Source organism: Stegodyphus dumicola, chromosome 4 (genome assembly GCF_044657685.1).
Source record: "Stegodyphus dumicola isolate Sdum_Otavi_A_Nest chromosome 4, ASM4465768v1".
NCBI classification, from domain to species: domain Eukaryota; kingdom Metazoa; phylum Arthropoda; class Arachnida; order Araneae; family Eresidae; genus Stegodyphus; species Stegodyphus dumicola.
Genome location: NC_140771.1, coordinates 220,807,040 through 220,826,610, shown reverse-complemented (window position 1 = coordinate 220,826,610; position 19,571 = coordinate 220,807,040). Strand labels below are relative to the sequence as shown.

General features: G+C 30.0%; 1 protein-coding gene across 1 annotated transcript in view; it reads left to right on the top strand.

Annotated features, from left to right (window-relative positions):
* Positions 1-19,571, top strand: part of LOC118186665 (uncharacterized) — a 90,488-nt gene that overhangs the window by 47,350 nt on the left and 23,567 nt on the right. The window contains exons 6-11 of the mRNA XM_085816007.1: positions 3,403-3,497; positions 8,332-8,412; positions 16,397-16,542; positions 16,665-16,774; positions 16,863-16,941; positions 18,979-19,061. Coding sequence (XP_085672133.1) covers positions 3,403-3,497; positions 8,332-8,412; positions 16,397-16,542; positions 16,665-16,774; positions 16,863-16,941; positions 18,979-19,061 — 594 coding nt within the window. The remainder of the gene's footprint in view (positions 1-3,402; positions 3,498-8,331; positions 8,413-16,396; positions 16,543-16,664; positions 16,775-16,862; positions 16,942-18,978; positions 19,062-19,571) is intronic.

Sequence of the window (19,571 nt, the reverse complement as noted above, 5' to 3'; positions counted from 1 at the left end):
AACGAGAAAATTGATTTAAACCATATTGGAGTACATCGAGATGAGACACTACATTTAGTAAGGAATTATAAGCAGAATAAAATAAAAACATCTGCCCTGAAGATGAGGATAGTGCCGACAGACCAACTTCCAGTTCATTGCGCGCCGTGACTCCCCCCCCCCGCATTATGCGTTTATGCATTCACAGAAAGTTTGTAGCTTTGAGGTCCGGATTATAGATCATTCCGGATTGTGGACGTCCGGATTAAAGACTTTTGACTGTAGTAATATTCCAAAGTTATGGGATCAATGAAAAGCATGTGCCAAGGAGAAAAGTATATAATAAATAATGCTGTTTTCACACATTTCAATGCAAAATAGTATTAAATAAATGAGCTGCATAAACAGAAGTGTTTTGGTGCAAATGTCTTCATAATGTTTAACAAACTATTCTGAAAACTCGTTCACATTTTTATTGCTAAAAATTTCTTCATAGCAGGATAATACTTTTTTTATGCCTTGCCTTATAATTAGAATGCTTGCTTCATTAAAGTCTATATTCTCCAAAAAATTTTTACCCTTCTTTAGCTGAGCTGAGAATTTTGTCAAGCTTTCAGTTGTGCCCTTTTCTAGTGAAATTTACCCCAAAACCAACCAGATCTTTCTGAACTGGGTTCAAATTAGCCAGATCTTTCTAGTACATCTGGTTGGTGAGTGAGTCATCTTTTTTCAGTAGCAATTTGCTCATGCGTTTCTATGAACTTAGTTTCTCACTATATCAGTTCACCAACTCATTGACATCATCAGTGTCAACTTTCATATTAAATTGCTTGACAAGATTGTCAGTCTTGACAGATTGTTTCCTGTGTGTCTTGATCATTCCCTGAAATTGTTTTAATTTTGTTCTGATAAAAAAATGGATAAATTTTCTTCTAGATGCCATTCAAGGTTTTGGAATAAATTTCATTCCAAGATTCCTGAACTGGGTTCAAATTAGCCTTAACTTAGGAAAATGTTTCCCAGTAAAATTTATTGAATTAGCAAAACTTAAAACAAGCAAATTTCATTCTCCTATCTCTAATGATTTTCAGAAAAATTCTTTTTATTAAATTTTATTTCTTCTGAATTGTATATTTTTCTTATTGCGTTTTAATTATCTTTGTTTTATTAAATTTTTTTTATTAAATTTCATTGGATCTGATATGTCATAATCTACTGTAAATGCTTGTAGTTATTTACAGGAAGATTCAAGCAATGTTTAATCAGTTAATATTTGCATTTAATTTTGCTTTGTACAAATACTGTGTACATTCATTATTAATTTTATTCTCATCATATTTAGAAATACTTTGATAAATAAAAGCTTTTCTCCACTCTACAAGATCTTCTTAATAAAGTATAAGAAAATTAAGAATGAATTTAGTTAGCACATATAAAGTGAATTAAAGTCAGTTCCTTTCAAACCGGCTGTCTTAACTTTTATGTTTAACAAAAAAAAGCTGGCTTTTAAAATTTTGAAGTTGGCAGCTCTGAATTATTCAGACTGTCTCGTGTAATAAGCCTTAAATAGGATTTTCTGAGTGATAAATTAAAAGAGCTTTCAGCTTGCAAATGCCAACCCATTTGTACCAATCATCACTGTCAACCAGTGTTAGGAAACCTTAAAAGCATAGAAAGGTGGGTTTTTTTTTTTTTTTTTTTTTTCTTCTCCCTTTGTGTGCCTTTAAATTTCTATAGGCATCTTCTTCTAGAATGTTAAAGCTCTGATCATGTTAAACATGGTTTGGCAGCTATAGTCATCTTCCTTTATCGTAGCCTTTAGTGTCTCGGGGGAAAGAAGGTGCTGCCTGTTTATCTGCATTTGCCACTTCTCCGCACTGATGCCAATTCCAATGCATGACTGACTGCAAAGTTTTAATCTTTGGTTACCTCTCTAGCTTCTTTTTCCAACCTTTAACCTCAAAAGAGCATACCAAATTTTGTTAGTTTTTAGATCATTTTTATTTCAAAAGCTAGTAAAAAGTTGGTGTTATAGTATGTGGAAATTTCAAGATGATATAAAATATGTATTTTTTATATGGAAATTTAAAGTTAATAAAGATATAACCATAAAAAAAACTGGTAAAATCTTGAAAATTCATTGAATTACATTAGAGATTTTAATAAATTTTGCTTATATGATAATTTTTTCTCACTTTATTTGATTATGCAAACAGTGATATTCTGTGATTATTTGGTTGTTTAAAAAAATATTTTTTAAAAATCAACAAATCAATGCTTTCAGTATCAAATAATTAAATCTGCATGAAATTCTGAAAAACGCACTTTGAAGTGCATATCTTTACCATCCAAGCAACATGTGCAGCAAATTTCATTAGCTGTAGGCCTATCCATCTGTATGCTATGCAGTACACATACACACAGGTAAACTCTCTGATTATTATAGATTGCATTTTATTAACATTTGTTTGAAATATCTGAAGGGAAAAATAGTGACAGAATAATAACATTCAATAAAATGCAGATATCTATGATAATAACATTTGGTAGCTTATATTTAACACAGAATACCAAGTACTATAGATAAACTGAGCACTAGAAGGCCAGTTTTTGATAAATTTCATAGATTAAAGTTATTCATGTAAATATTTAACTGTATGGCTTATGAATATCTACACAGATAATTTTATGCTGTTATAAAATAAATAGTTTTTAAAACTTAGTTTAGAATATTAAATATTTGTTGCCTCAGATGAAAACTATTCTAAATAATGAATGTTGTTTCCAAGACATAACTTTATGTTACTGCTAAAATACCACTATAGAACTAATGTGATATGCTAGTATATTTTCATGAGAAAAATTCTTGAATTTAAAGACAGTGTACTTTTCTAAAACAAAATTTGCTTTAAAAAAAGTGGGTGGGGGTATGAGGGCAGAATGGCTATTCGAAATGATTGCTTTTCTTTTTACTGAATAATAATTTGTTTTCTTTCTCTAAAATATAGGTGGGTAGATTTCTATTTATGTAATGCTAATATTTACCTGCATTACATCTGTTATAAAGCAGTATGGAAATTTCTCTGTTATCAATATTTTCATAAAGCAATCAAGACTACATAATTTGTTTAGTTTATTGGATACACGCATTTATATGTCATGAAATTTTCATCTCTTCAATCGTGTTATTTGTTTATTATTCAGCATCTTAGTATATTAAAGTATACCAAATTATTTGCATCTTTTATAAACAATTTTGTTTCTGTAAAATGTATTTTAACAAAATGAGGATAGAATGATTTTCTTGAAAATTTCAAAATCATAGTGCATGTATAAATGTTTAAATTCATATTTTTTTAGTATTTACATAATATGCAAAGTAACTTTAATTTTAATTTAATATTCACTTTTTCCCTTTTACAGCAAATGTAAAATACAGACTTTCCATAAAATGCTACAACAAACACTTAAAAATCGTAAACTAAATGAAAAGAAAAGTACTCCCAAGATTTCACCAGGTAAATAATTTTTATTTCATAATAATGACACTTTGAAAGAAATAGATCTTAAATCTACAGACTGGCATATTTAAATATAAGCAGTTTTATTTATTTATTTAATAGTATTTTTATTGATACATTATAAATCTACTTTTCTGTAATTACATAAGCAAGAGTAAGTAAATTTATCCTCTGTTTACAAATGACTAATACTATTTTTAGAACTTTATTCATGTATAGCATTTTTTTTTTTTTAATTTGTGTTTATACTTTAATTTATACAAACTCATGCAGTATTTTTCCATCTTTTGGGTTGATCAAGGCTTCTCTAAATAACCATGACAAATGAATAACAAAACTTTGTTTCATGTTAAAGCAAATAACAGTTTTTGCATTTCAAATAAATAGCTAAATTGGTTCAAGGAGAATGTAAAGGTAAACTAAAATTATCTTTAACATGTGAGGAATATCACAGAATCCAAAATTGCTCTGACAGCAAATTATAGCTCAGTAGCATAACATTCTGCAACAGACACTGAACTGAGCTGGTGACTCTTGGCAGCCTGATGTTTATATCATTGGCCAAGGAGAAGAGAAGTTATTACAGGAACCTGCTAAGAAAATCACTTCTAAAACATTGAATTTAAGAACTTCTAAAATATTTCTAACTTAGCTTCAAAAATCATTATCAAGGCTTCACCATCTTCAGCTTATTTCTGTGGCTATACTTAACTGTCTACAAAATAATATATTAATTGAACACATATTAACCTAATAAGGGGTTGCAAATAAAAATTTTAAAGTACTCATAATAAATAACTATACAAATATACAAAAACAAAAATGCAGACAAATAATCCCAAGTATGGTCAATACTGCATATAATGTTAGACTGATCATTCCATCACTTACAACTGGTGTAGAAGTCTGAAACGGATGGAAGTATATAAAAATCCATCTTCACCATAGCAACCATCTGCTATATCTTTTTCTGGAAGAAATAAAGGTTAAGAACCAATAGAGATTTAAATAATAAAGAGCATCAGCTGTGTTTGTACAAATTACTACAATATTAGATTTTGAAATATATCTTCTTTAGCATCTAAATGTGTTGTCTAATATAAAATTAAATTTTAATAGTTCAAGAAGTGGAGGGAAAAAAAAGACATATATTAAAAAGCTTAGTTTTTTTGCTATCAATTAGTATAGAAGCATTCAAGAATTTTATGTAATCATATGAAGTAAATGACAGAAAACTAGTAAACATTCTGTTGAATTTAGATGGAAGGAGATACAGATCTACTTTAATGGTACAGGGTATTATTTGAAAGTTCTTGACTGTAATTCACATAAATATGATAAACATTATACAAAGTGCTAGGCAGAATGTGTGGGACTACAAAACTTTTACCTGCTTCATAAAATCAAATTAACAGTATATTTAAAATAAATGCTGATCATCTCTGAATAGTAATTTATGTTTTTAAATTTATTTATATAATTATTTGGGAATACAGAAAAATGATCTGAAGTTCATAATTTCGTAACAGAAACAAGATTTATATGTGAATGCACTACTGCTATCTATAAATATAGCTATGTGCATATGGGTTCATAATAGATTGAATGCACATAGAACTGATGGTATCTTGATATAATTTAATTTAAAAAAAAAAAAAAAAAACTTCTGTTTTGGAACTTTCCTCAGAAATACTCACATAGCTCTTCACAGTATCACAGAGTACAATCACTAGTTTCACTTCAAGCTAATAAGAACATTAAATAAAATGCAGCGTAAAGCACATCTAAAGAGCTAAGCTCATACTGAGATGTTTAAATACTCTGAATTAATGCTGAACTAAAGAACAACAACTCCGAAACTGTTGCTGTTCATGGTCTTGCATAGTTCCCCCCAGCCACAGAGAAATCGAGAGTACTTTCCACTTCTCAAAATTGCTGGAAGCCATATGAAAGCCAAATACAATTACAGCTATGTATAGAAACAAATGCAGTTACTCAATTACATAACCTATCACAATTATATAGGAAGCGGGCCATAATATTGCCAAGTTTTGCGAATTTGGAAGTTTCTTGCCAAATTTAGGAACAAAAATTGCCAAAACTGTCAACTTGCCAATATCTCGCCAATTTAGTGAGATAACCATTAATTCAATGTTGAATAGAATTTCCCCTGTATTCTTATTTTTCTGGCAAAGCTTCGCTAGATTTTTATGTTATATTATACCCCCAAAAAAGTATAATTTCACAAAATTATTTACATATACAAAAATTCATAATACAGTCAAAAGTCGTTAATTCGGACACCCATAATCCGGAATGATCTATAATCCGGACCTCAAAGCTAAAATCTTTCTGCGCGTGCGCCGCATTGACGCATGCGCATAGGCATTTTACTCGTGCGCGCAAGACATTTACCACTGCGCATATGCGTCTGCGCAAGTGCAGAATACGTTTTCGCGTGCGCGTTAAATATATATCGGACGGTATAAGCTAAAATTATCTAATTATCTATTTCAGTTAATGTTGATGATTGCGTTGTTCTTTAATCTTCGAATTGGATCCGGCTTATTATTTTTTGCAGACTGTAAGAGCAATTTTCTAAAAGTAAGCTTGAACTTTCGATTATGTCAAATAGAATTTCCGATGCTGGAGCTCCCAAAGGATCTAGAAAACGAAAGTATGTTTCGATGTCCATCAAACAAAAAACGAATTGCTACAAAAAATGGATAAAGGCATATTCTTTGTTTATCTAACCGTTCCGAAATCTGTTTATCAATTTCACGCTGCTCTGCGCGGGGGGGAGGGGGGGACGTCGCGGCGCGCAATGAACTGGAAGGTGATTTGTCAACACTATCGTTATCTTCAGGGCAGATGTTTTTATTTTATTCGGCTTATAATTCCTTACTAAATGTAGTATTTAATTTCGGTGTACTCCATCTTTGATATAATTTAAATCAAATTCCTCGTCATTATAAATATCATGAATACAAATCAAATAGTTTTCTGGTTGCAATTTTCTAATTTCGGCTATGCGTAAGGTATGCTTTACGCATCCGCGCGTTGAAAGAAATGTTTAATAAAGTAAACAAATAAATATTAGGCTTCTTTTTTGGTAAATTTTGATACCCTTTAGATCATAATTGCTCATTATTTTATAAATTACGGTTTCATATTTTTAATTTTATAATTTCTGCACGCCATCTTACCAGATTTAAACTGATGATCTATAATCCAGAAAAATCGATAATCCGGAATCGCCGAAGTCCCGACGAGTCCGGATTAAAGACTTTTGACTGTAATAGTTTATTATTGCTGTATTGTGAATTGCAGCTGGAGAATGATAATTGTAACCAGCAACGTTTCATCATAAACTCTGTAAGAATTTTGGTATCTGAAATTATTAAATACCTTTTAAGAGGGTTACTAAATAGTTGCTTGGGGCTCTTTGTAACAGGCTGCAATTTGCACAGCCATTGACCTTCTGTCAGTTTGTTTAAACCTTAATTATCTGTCTCAATAGTTCTCGGTTTTTTATATTTTCTGTATTTTCTAGAAATGTGTATGTAATTGGTATAACCAATATATAACTATAATTTAAGAATGGAACTAAATTAAAACAAATAATTATCTAAAACATTAGCTATCCATTTATATTTCTCCTGAATTGCTTAGCAGCTGTGTAAAAGAACAATCATATAATGGAATATTCTAAATATGTAACTATCCATTTTTTCGCAGTGAATTGATATTACTGAGAGGCACAAACTTCAGTAATAATTTTTCTTCCATAAGAATATGTGTTTATGTTTTAACTATTCTCTTGAGAATGTAGTTAAGAAGAATGACTCCTAACCGAACCGTGCCATGTATGTATAATAAAAAAGGTGACAAGCAGCATAATTTGCAATATCCAGCATATTTTGCATTTTAACCATTTGACTGCTAAGCAATTCTGCATTGTTATTTTTTTAAATATATAAAAATGGTAAAAAGTTATCTTAGAATGCACTCGTGGTACAAAGTACGTGTGAGTTCAGACTACATTCACACTCACGGAGCAACAAAGACACGCTGCTTCACAGTTTTCAAGTCAAATGAACGCAGTGCTTTAGCACCGCGTAGCAGTCAAATGGTTAATTAACTTATTTCCTCCTTCCATCCAAAAAGTAGTAACTTCTTCTAATAAATTGCTTCCTTTTCACATGATTCCGACACAATGCTAATGATGTAGGCAGTTACGTTATGCTTCAGCCAATGGTAATTTTAAATTTTGCAAATTGAAACTCAAACAATCGATCAAAATTAAGCTGACTCACAGCTGGTTCATTCTGAACCCGATTTTCATTTTGAACACGTTACATTCTTTCTCTACCTTCTTTTCTGCCAACTTGGTGATGCCTGCCACTTCTATCCTCCATTGATATTAATTGTTATATAGATGTAGAAAAATCTCAAATGCGATCAAGAAGAGGCACTCATTACACTCATTTTACTGTATAATTTATATTCAAAATATGCTTCTTAAGACTAAAGTCTTAAATCAGACACTATGACTGGAATTATTTATTCATTCATTCATGCCAATAATATGTAACTGAACTTTTGTTGTGTTACTTATTGTTAGTTGTATACATTGTAGTGCCCTGACAATAGAAGATTGCAAAGAGCAGATTGTATTGCAGTTGTCTTATAATACATAACAATATATTACTAATGTTAATAAATATATATGCTTTGTATTGGTCATGTTTTAATATTTTACTTAAAGTGAAGATGCAGCTGATATGAAAATTAGGCAGTATCATTTGTAAACTGTTTTTCAAATATTTAGATTCTGCAATTTCCTGCGAACAATCAGATGTACTTTCTGAGGAAATGAGTATTAAAGATGGATCTCCAGAAGATTACACAGGTACATAAACCAGTAGAATTAAAACTGTCATTTAAGTTATACATAACTTCGTGACTTTTCATTTATGACTCTAAATTTCTGTATCTATTGTTTTGAAACAAACCATGTTCATCTGAGTGCCTACACTTTGCAGTATTACGATAATTCTTTACAGCATTTGCATAACAATTGAGTATATACTTGTACAATCATATATATATTATCTAACAGTTATTAGTAATAGTTAAAATTAACTTCGGTTTGACTGTGTCTGATTTCGAGACTAAATGATTCCTGATTTTGAAAGTGAATATTACTTAGTTTATAGTAAAAATACTTGACCAGCACTTTTTTTTTTTTATTATTTGTTTGAAACAGTTTGAGCATACTTTGTTGAGGTACACTGCTCAAAAAAAAAAAAAAAATGGGACAATCCTATATCTCCCGATCTACTGGGCCGATTGACAAAATTCAAATTGCATTCTTCATGTCTCGAAAGCGCGACTTAGGATATATATTAGATTTATATATAGCACTATTCTAACATAGGTATTTTGACACAAAATAGGACTTTTTCTGAAATAACATACCAATTTTTTTACATATTTCGATTCTACGACTCAAATTACGCCTAAATATGAAATTTTGTAAAATTTGAAGCGAAATTTACGGAGAAATTCACAAATTTATGTTGGCACTTTTTTGTCAGTTTGCGCCAAGAATACTTCACTTGGCGAACTTCTTAATATATGGCAACCTAGTTTCCTTTCCGGTGAGAGGAAAAAAAGTCACCATCGTTCCTTTTTTCCAAATAATATTCTTTATATTATATTTTTAATTATAACTTATTATTTTAAGTAATTCTTTTTCGAATTTCATTTTAATTATTTAAGTTGCATGGTTTTTTCGAATAACTGTTTTAAAAATTTCTATTTACCTATTCAAACTGCGTAAATAAAGGTGCAGCATTTATTTATTTTTTTTTTTTTCAAATAGTTTTCTTTATATATATTTTTTGTCATAGTTATTATTTTAGCTATTTTTTAAATTCTTATACTTTTATTTTAATTGTTTGTGTTGCATTGTCTCTTCAGATAATTGTTTTAAAATTTTCTATTTATTTCTTCGAACTGAGCATTTTAAATATATTTGTTAATATAAATTTTTCAGAATTTGATTTTATTTATTTGAATTGCGTTTCTTTCGGAGGAATACTTTGTAACCCAGACTACAATGCGTTTGAAAACTGCATTTATTAAAAGAGAAAATACATAATAAGCACAGTTAACACGCCTTTCAATGTTCCGTTCAGAAAAGATATATATAAATAGGAGAGATGTATAACCGACATTTTAACTTAGGATGACTTGCATACACTGCTTTAAACAGTTTTATCATTGTGCCCATTGCTTTACACAGTTTTATCCTACATTTGGTTTCTTAAATGTTATTCATATTTTAGTCAAATATTTTATTTTTGAAATCGTAAATATCAAATATCATAAGATTAAAAAGTTTTAAATTTAAAAAAAAAAAAAAATACAAATACTAAATTTTACCCAAACATTTATTTTTTCTTCTCTTTTTCTTCAGGCATTATACTTTATTCTTGCTTTTTTTCTTTAGGCATTCTGCAAGTATATTAAAAAGCATCCAACTTTTCGAAATATCTTGATATTTCTGACAATCATTTTAAATAAAGTTATCGCCTTCCATTTCATAAAGGCCCATAAACGGCTGAGCGGTAAAGTCTCTGAACACTGGTAGTTCACTCCGGGGTTCGAATCCCGGTAAACGGGCTGGTTGCATGGGCGTTTTCATGGATTTTCTCATGTGTATCGTGTATGCCAACTGGTTTCCCTTAGAAAGTTCTTCACAAAGGCATCCTTCTTTTTAGGCAGATAGCCCTGCTTTGACGTAACTTAACAATCCAATTCAATCCATTTCATCAATATTTGGTCAGAGCCTTTATCAGTCTTTAGAGGCTAAACATTTTGAAGGTATGAGATGAAAGGAAAGACTGGTTTCATCAAGAGGTTTTGGTTTATTTAATTAGGGCAAAGCACACTAGGGCTATCTGCCTATGGGGAGGGATGCCTTCGTGGAGGACTTTCTAAGGGAAACTGGCTCGCATACACGTTACACATGGGGAAAACCACTAAAACGCCCATGCAGCCAGCCCGTTCGCGGGGTTCGAACCTCGGACCGAACTACCAGCGTTCAGCGACTTTACCGCTCGGTTGCTGTTTCACCAGGAGGAAAAAAAAACCTCTTTAGGTTACATCCACATACATCACTGGATAAACTCCTGAATCTTCAAATAATTCGAATGAGAAAATCCTGGGATTCTCCATTTATGATACGATATGATGTTCTATAACGTAATTTAAATTTATACAACAATATAGTCTAAAACCAGTCACTCTTCACTTTAATCTGCAATGATATCATTTTTATCTTTTCTGTTAACACAAACTCATTTGATGGTATTTGCTGGTGTACAAGTCTAAGTGTTTTCTCTTTGAGCACCTAAATTCTTTGAAGTATACTGAAAGTATATTCAAAAGCGTTCAACTTTTTGAAACATCTTGGTATGTCTGACAGCCAAATTTCCCAGCAAATTTTTGCTTACTTTTCTCCCTAATTTTCTTCTTTCCTTCTACAGTTATTTTCAGTGCTCACACAAGAAAATTTAGATTTTTCGATTGCTAGACTCCCATAAACTTTGCATTCTTCTTTTTAATTTTTTAAAATATGAATTACATGAATTGCGTTTCAGCCAAAGACAGCTTTTCATTTTCTAGTCATTTTAACTATAAATAAAGTTTAAAGCGAAGTCCAAAGGATAAATATTTTAATTAAAATATTTTTGCTAAATGACAAAGAAATAAAACAGTCCAGCAGGGTTTATTCTGTACCACCGAGTAACCCGATTTTTATATCGGCTGAAACGATCTAAATCATATTAAAGATCATTTTTTTTTATACAATCTATAACGCGAGAAAAAAATTAAGAGGATTAATATAAAAGATTATATTTATATATATATTTTTAAAGCTGGGACATGAACCAAACTGTCAAACTTTTAAATTTACATGGTGGTTATAATTAAAATTCCAATTTGAAATGGTCATAAAAGGAAAACTACCAGACCAAATGTTATCAAACTTGGGAATCGTGTAAAGGAGGTTATAGGAATTTATTTTCCGCGGAAAAAAAAAAAAAAAAAAAAAGAGTTCAAAAATTCACCACCAGGGCAAAAATAGCGCTGTATACAATATTGTTAAATGAAATAAGACATGAAAACATCTGTTTAAAATGTGTTTAATAGTTTCCAAAACGTGTTACAAAGCATGCTCAATTTAGCGTCCAGCATTTTCCGAAAGCAAGTTAAATCCTTTTACTGCATTCTCAACAGCAGCTCTTAGCATATCAGGAGGAATGTTATGGACATGTCAGTGTATCACATTTTTCATTTCTGCCAAATTGTTTAGATTATCACCATAAACAGTGCTTTTGAGATAACCCCATAGCCAAAAGTCACAGAGGTTAAGGTCTGGTGGGAAGAGGGGAAGTGTTGGCCTATAAGACGTTCATTCGTGAAATGTTGTCTAAGTAACTGTGCGACACACGTGAGGTTAGGCCCAGCTCTGCGTAAAAATCGTAGCATCTAAAATGCCACATTACTGCAGTTCATGTATCACAAAACATTTTAACATTGACTCTAAGTGAGCTGCAATCACAGTAGTCCAGCTGTCGACTGCTCTTCAGAGAAAAATGGTTCAATTATAAAACTAGCTGTCATTCAACACTAAACGGTGTGGAATGACTGCTATGCAATCGAATGCAGTAGGAGAATGCAATGGAACTAGGTAGATAGCATGAGGGACTTCTTTCGCCCAAATCGATTAAAAGCGTTTTGAATCAGTGTCTTCATGTTTTAGGGCCGAATTCAGGGTTCAAAAATTACAAATTAGCGATCTGTCAGAAAACGATTTCCAGATTGTTCGCACTCGTGCGAGTGATTTGCGATCTCACATTTTCTAATCGCTAATTCGTGGTTTTCACGGACGAAATTCTCACTTACATGGATGGCACACTCGACGTTTATCGAATTTAACGCCTTTAAATGATATATTGCTTAATTCAAAGTTTCTTAAGGGTATACAACATATTAAACTCGTGTAACAAAAGGTTAAGTTAGATTCCGACCCATATTTTGTTTAACAATATTGTATACAGCGCCATTTTGCCCTGGTGGTGAGGTTTCGAACTTCCTCTTTTTGCGGAAAATAAATTCCCATGACCTCCTTTACACGATTACCAAATTTGATAACATTTGATCCAGTAGTTTTCCTTTTATGACAGTTTCAGTGTGGAACTTTAATTATAACTACTCTGTTTATTATTAAATTTTAATTTGAAGCTATGCGTTATGTGTATATCATGCGTAAATTTTTTGCTTTTATGGAAAAATAAAGAATCGAAGAAAATATACTTAGGGTAATGGACCAAAACTGAAAAAATTTCCCCTCCCTCCGAAAATCAAATATTGAAACTTCGACCTTGAATTTATTGGGTTATCGAAATATTTAATTTGACTTATCTTCTAAGTTTTAGTTCCGACAACAATTCCGTCAAAAATTCCGAATTACTTAAGCTGAAGTAAAAGATTTAGTACATATTCACTGTATGTTAATAATGTAATCAGAGTGTAATAAAAATAGATTATAGAATTTGCACTGATGCAACGTTTTGTCTGACTGCACAACATGTAATGGAAGAGAAGGCTTGTAGAGATCTGTTTTTGACATGCCTCTAAAATTAGATGTCATACTCCTTTTGTCTCTTCAATGTCAAAAAACTTTCCTTTGAGAGGCAACTTTAGTTTTTGGAAAAGAAAAAAAAATCACAAGAAGACAAATTTGAAGAACATGCAGGACGATTGAGTACACATACTTATTTTCGGAACACAAGCGGTTCTTCGACTGGTTATTGAATAATGAAAAGATTTGGAATACGTTTTCTGACTGAATAACATAAGATTAAAAGTCATCTGCTTAATTCAGAGCCATTTACAAGTCAACTACTCGGTAATTGCAGAATAGTTTTGATCCTGAGCTTGTAAGACAAATCTAATATCACTGGATTTAAACACTTCTTTAATCTTGCGAGAACATACCTTCTTTAGCTCATATTCCAAGAATATTAAGTGAATACAATTATTGCAAAAGAAATTGAATATTCATTTGCACTACGGCTTGGCAGTTAACTAACGAATTAACAAAACTTAAATTCTGCTTTTTGCGTCTAAGAATACAACAATATTTTTTAAATATTTACAAATAAAATATTAAATTGGAGATTTACTTGGAGCCTCATCAGCTGCCTAGCATTTGAAGATTGTTAAATACTAATTGTTTGTTGCGACATCTAACCCAGGCTGCATGGTTGGTTTTCATAGTTTTCTATGTTCTCCTTACAAAGTTTCTCTATGAAAGCATCTTAATCAAATAGCTCCCATGTTGTTTCTATGTTCAAATAACCAACTAACTTAGTTAAAGGCGCGATTTCCAAGTGATGTTACTAGCAAAACTCGAATACTCATTAAAAATCATGTAGCTTGCCAATCGGGAGTAACATGAAAGATACGGCGCCAATAATTGAATTGCTGTTACGGTACCCTGTTTCTAAACTTAGATAGTCATTCCTTAATTAAATAGCCCACCAGCGGCCGAGTGGTAAAGACGCTGAACACTGGTAGTTCGGTCTGAGGTTCGAATCCCGCTAACGGGCTGGCTGCATGGGCGTTTTCGTGGATTTCCCCATGCGTAACGTGTCTACCAGACAGTTTCCCTTAGAAAGTCCTCCACGAAAGCATCCCTCCCTTTAGGCAGATAGCCCTCGTGTGCTTTGCCATAATTAAATAATCCATCCAATCCAATTCAATCCTTAATTAAATATAATTGATTTGTAACTTCTACTAGAGTTGACGGTAAAAATTGAAGTGTAAATAAATAATATCGTGTGCAATCTTGATTAATATAAAATTAAAAATATTTGCATTCAGACAGAAAGTTTTTTGAAATATTTGCAGTTACTTTATAAGAAGGATTTATTAATAACCGTAATAATTACTTATTATACTACTGATGATCAGGATTCAGTTCTTGACAATTACATTCTAAATTAGAATTTTAAGGATTGTCCACAGAACCTGCTGACTTATCCAGCCATTAAATAACTGCAAATCATTTCTACATAACCATTGAACTTCCATTAATTCAGTCTCTAGAGGGTTGTATGTTTATATCATAATTTGACTTTTATAAAAATGATTATTCTAAATCTTATATTTCTATAAAAATACACTGTGATTTAAAAATATGGATGATAGTATCAGCCGCTCTTTCAGCCACTTCATAAGCAACAGTTTGTTTAGAAATAAATTATGCAGTTAATGTCATAAAATATTTTCATAAAATTCAAATAAACATCAAATGAAAATTCTCAGTTTTAGACAATTCGAATTAAGCGAAGTTAAAGTAAAGTAACAGACGATAAAACACTGAAGGTAAAAATTTACTCTTACAAAAATTTACTCTTATTTTTTTTAAAAAAAGGAAGAAAGATAGAAATTAAAAAAATAGTTAAAAATTTGAATAATATCATCTATAATTTAAAAAAAAATAACTTTTCATATAGTATTAATAAATATTTATTATGCATCTTTGAGAGAAACAATAGCATATTATTAATTCTCCGTAAAATTTTACTTGAAATTTAAGGTTAAAAATAGCTGTGGCAATTCACTGTAACAAAAATCCATAAACCACATTTGGCGTTATTATCGCTCAAAAAAAAAGATGCCAAATTTCAAAACGCGAAAATATGTAAATTCGTGTATATCTTAGAAAATTTTGAATAAAAAAAGTCTCATTTTTTGCAGATATGCTTAAAAATACACCTACTTTAAGATGATGGTAAACATTTTATAGGTTATAATTCACTTTTTTTTTTGAAAAATTTATAAAAATTATTTAAAAATAGAAATTTTAAAAATAAAACACAAAAAATGGGTAAATTTTATTTGGAATGAACCTAAGTTTCGAAATGTGAAAGGAAAAATCAAAAAAGTTTAATAAAAAAAGAGATATTAATAAATATTTGCCAAATTCAATTAACATTGAGGAGCTAAAATTTTGAGAGCTAATATTTTGAAAACTACTCTTACGGTTTTTACAAAACTTGGTATTCTGGCATAATTTGAGTCGTAGAATCGAAATATGGAAAAAAATTGGTATGTTATTTCAGAAAAAGTCCGATTTTGTGTCAAAATACCTATGTTAGAATAGTGCTATATATAAATCTAATATATATCCTAAGTCCGATTTTGTGTCAAAATACCTATGTTAGAATAGTGCTATATATAAATCTAATATATATCCTAAGTCGCACTTTCGAGACAAAACGCAGTTTGAACTTTGTCAATCGGCCCAGTAGAACGGGAGATATAGCACTGTCCCTTTTTTTTTTTTTTTTTTTTTTTTTTGAGCAGTGTACATATATTATGTGACATGCCTGTCATTTGAAATCTTAACATCCACAACTGGAAAATATTTGTCAGAGAGAAAGTCTTTATTCCTGCCTTGTTAACGTCTTTCTTCATTGTCTCCATCTTCCTAATGCATGCTTTTTACAATGATATGAATATATTTGAGTAAAATTTTAAAATTTAGTTTTTACTTTTTCTGATCTTAATGGTGTCGTTATTATGCTGTTACATTTTACACAGTATGAAACATTTTACATAGTGTTATGCTTTATAATAGTTTATGTGAACTGAAATGTAAATTGATTTATGCTTGATTTGATGAGACGAAAAATCAAGTTTTATTCAAATTCCTTATTATATTAACCTATGTGCTACATGTGTATTCATATCACTTTCAGAAAAGGAAAAAAAAAAAAAAAAAAAGTGTTGATTCCTTTTCTATTTTCTAGATCTGAATTCTGCTGACTTGAAAGCTATGTTGGAAAATATTTACAGCTCAGCACTAGAACCTTCTGGGTCTGTTCTTCAGGCTGCAAAGAAAATAGTAAAAAATGTATCCCATTTCTTTCAGAAAGAAAATTCTTCATCTTATGAGGTAGCATATAAATGTTTAAAGTATCTTTCAAAATTATTCATGTTATATTTATTTTGCTGTCAAATAGCTTTATGTATATAGTATATTTCTGTACTGTTATCATAAATAAGTATTTGTTTCAGGATAATGTAAAGCAGTTTGTGAAAGATAACTTTTTCTCAACAGTTCTAAAAATTCACCAAAAATATGATACATGTGAAAATGAAGAATCTGCAAATAAAAGAATTAAAGAGTAAGTATGCTTTTTTCTCTATCTTTTTTCCCCTCCAATTATGATTTATTTTTGTTATTTTTACTTCATGTTTATAAATATATTACAGGTACCAGATGCAAGCATTGTTAGCTCTTGAGCTAGAAGCACTTTTCAAATCTAGTGATGAAGCCTCTTGTGTTAAAATTGTAAGAAAGATTTAATTTTACTTTTCAGTTATTCTAAACTTATAGTAGTTGATTATGTACTTAATTCAAATTATGCTTGTTGTAGTTTTCAAGTTGGTTTAAACAGAATACAATAGAAAAGACTGACATTACTGTTATTTTTTCACCTTCTGCTGAGTTTTTAGTCCAAAGGTGCTTTTATTCCTGAAGGACTACTGTTTTGCGATTTTGCATTGAAAATTTTTAAAAGGATGTATCACTTTTCAAATCGTTGTCACTGAATACATTCGCCCTGTCATAATAGTCATAATACAGGGAAGACCCAATCCTCCTAGTCCCACTGGACCATAAGATTATAAAGGGTCGACCCCCGACACATTCGCTCTGTATTAAACTTGAAGAAATTAAATAATGAAGAATCTGCATAAATGTATGTATGTTTCTCGCATTGTGATAAAACAACAGTACCTAGAGCCATCCACTTTTGAATGACGTAATAATACTGCAAATGATACCCAAATTTGGAATTTGTTTTATTATCGATTTCATATTTTGTAAAACTTTAACGAATTCTAACTGCGTGCGTAACTGTGTATCGGAAATTCTAAAGATATGCTCATTTTAAAATTATTTTGCGACATTAATTACTGTTGAACTGAATTTTATGGTTTAAGTGTAAAGAACATGATATTTAATAAATAAAGCTTTCATTTTCTTTTAATTTGGAATATCCAATTCATCTCCAATATTCACAAGAATATTGTATAAATTACAACTGTAGCTAAAATAATTTTTTTAGCTAAAATAAAACTGTAGCTAAAATAATTTAATTCAGTTTTAAATAAAATATAATTCATATATAAATTCTTTTCTTTTCTTTTCTTTTTTTTTTTTTTTTTTTTATTTTACTTTAAAACTCCTCAGTTGAGTTTTATGATTTGAATTGTTTGATCCATTACTTAAATTTCTGACAAATAACTTAATATTCTTGAATATTTCTTTTAATACATCTCAAATACTTAAAAAGACACAAATATTTCCAAATTAAAATTATTTTTTTTTAAAGTCCTTTATCCATAATTTCTATAGAATTATTAAATAAGTTGTGTACTTATATTCAGTCTTTCTACTGAAGAAAATGACAATAAAAAAGGAAAGAACTTCAATATCACCTTTAAATAATAATACCAGTATTTTCAGTAGTTCTTATTAGTATAATATTTTCTTATTTTCACGCATTTATCTTCTCAAAATGTTTCTTTGGATTCAGAAATTTTCAGTCAGCTAATATCAGAAATTGGATTCAAATTCAGTAGCTGATGGTAAAGTTGAAACTACTGCTAAAAATAAATCCATATTATTAGAGGCCAGTTATGCAGGTAATTAAACTAGCTGTTGGGCAAGTACTGCATGAATTGATAGTATGTGAGAAAGCAGAATTAATACAAAGTGAAATCATTGAAAAATATTTCTGGAACCATTTTGCAGAGTTGGGATTATGTAGCCAGGGATATTTTAAAAAATACTTTCTATTTTGCTTATCAACATGAGCAGAGGAAGGCATCTCTTTTTTCATTCATTGCAAAAGGAGCATTCTTTTTTCTCGATTCTTGGATACTGCATAGCCTAGAATCACGTAAAAAGTATATTTTAGTATTGATGCATGTGTAGTAAATGTATGCTTTTTTGTATATATGTTATACCATATTCTATAATTTACTTGTAAATGCTGCAAATTAAGTAATTAAGGAAAAATTTATTGATTTAATTATTTTTTGCCAATCTTTGCCCCTCGTGAAAAAGTTTCTGTGAATATCCAAGCCTGTAAGAGTAATTTATTATCACTAGATGAGTAAACTGTTGACTTGAAAAATAATAAAATGTCTATTGATTTTTGTATATTATATATTAAAATATGTTTCAACTCTGAAATCTGTCTTTCCTTTTTAATTTCTTTAATATTTTGTTTGTAGCTTTTAAAACATTTTCTTAAAAACTAAATTTAAAAAAAACACTATCAGTCAGCTTTTTTTATGTTGTTATTATTTATCTATTTAGGTTACTTCATTTCTCAGAGCAATGTCTTTTTATAGTGGTGCATCAGAGCTTAATAAACTTCTTTTTGAATTATTAAAAGAAAAGTAAGTCACAGAATAATTTCTGTTATGAGACTAACTTTTGTACTGAAGGTGAGTATTATATTTTAAAACAGGATCTGTTTGAGCATTTGGCATTATATGAAAAGTTTGTATTACTGAAAATAAATTTGTAGAATCCACCCCTGTATTTTAAAATGTTGAAATATGTAGAGTAATGTATCTTAAAGATAATGAAAAAAAAATTCCTTTTATTTCCTGAATTTTTATTGTTATTTTTCATTCATGATTTTTTAAGAAATTTTTGTATTGGTGCATATTTGAGTTGATTTATTGTTTTTGTAACTTTAATTATGAATCCTTCCTTCCCATAAATGCATCATATGATTTTATAAAGAATACAGTAATGCATCTTTTCTTTATCTGCTTACACAAATTATATGTCATAAACATTTTTATTTTCTTTACATAAACTCTTTTGCCACCTGTCCCCCCTCCAAAAAAAAGAAGGAAGAAGAAGCATACTTAAAAAGTAATCCAATTAACTCGAAATTT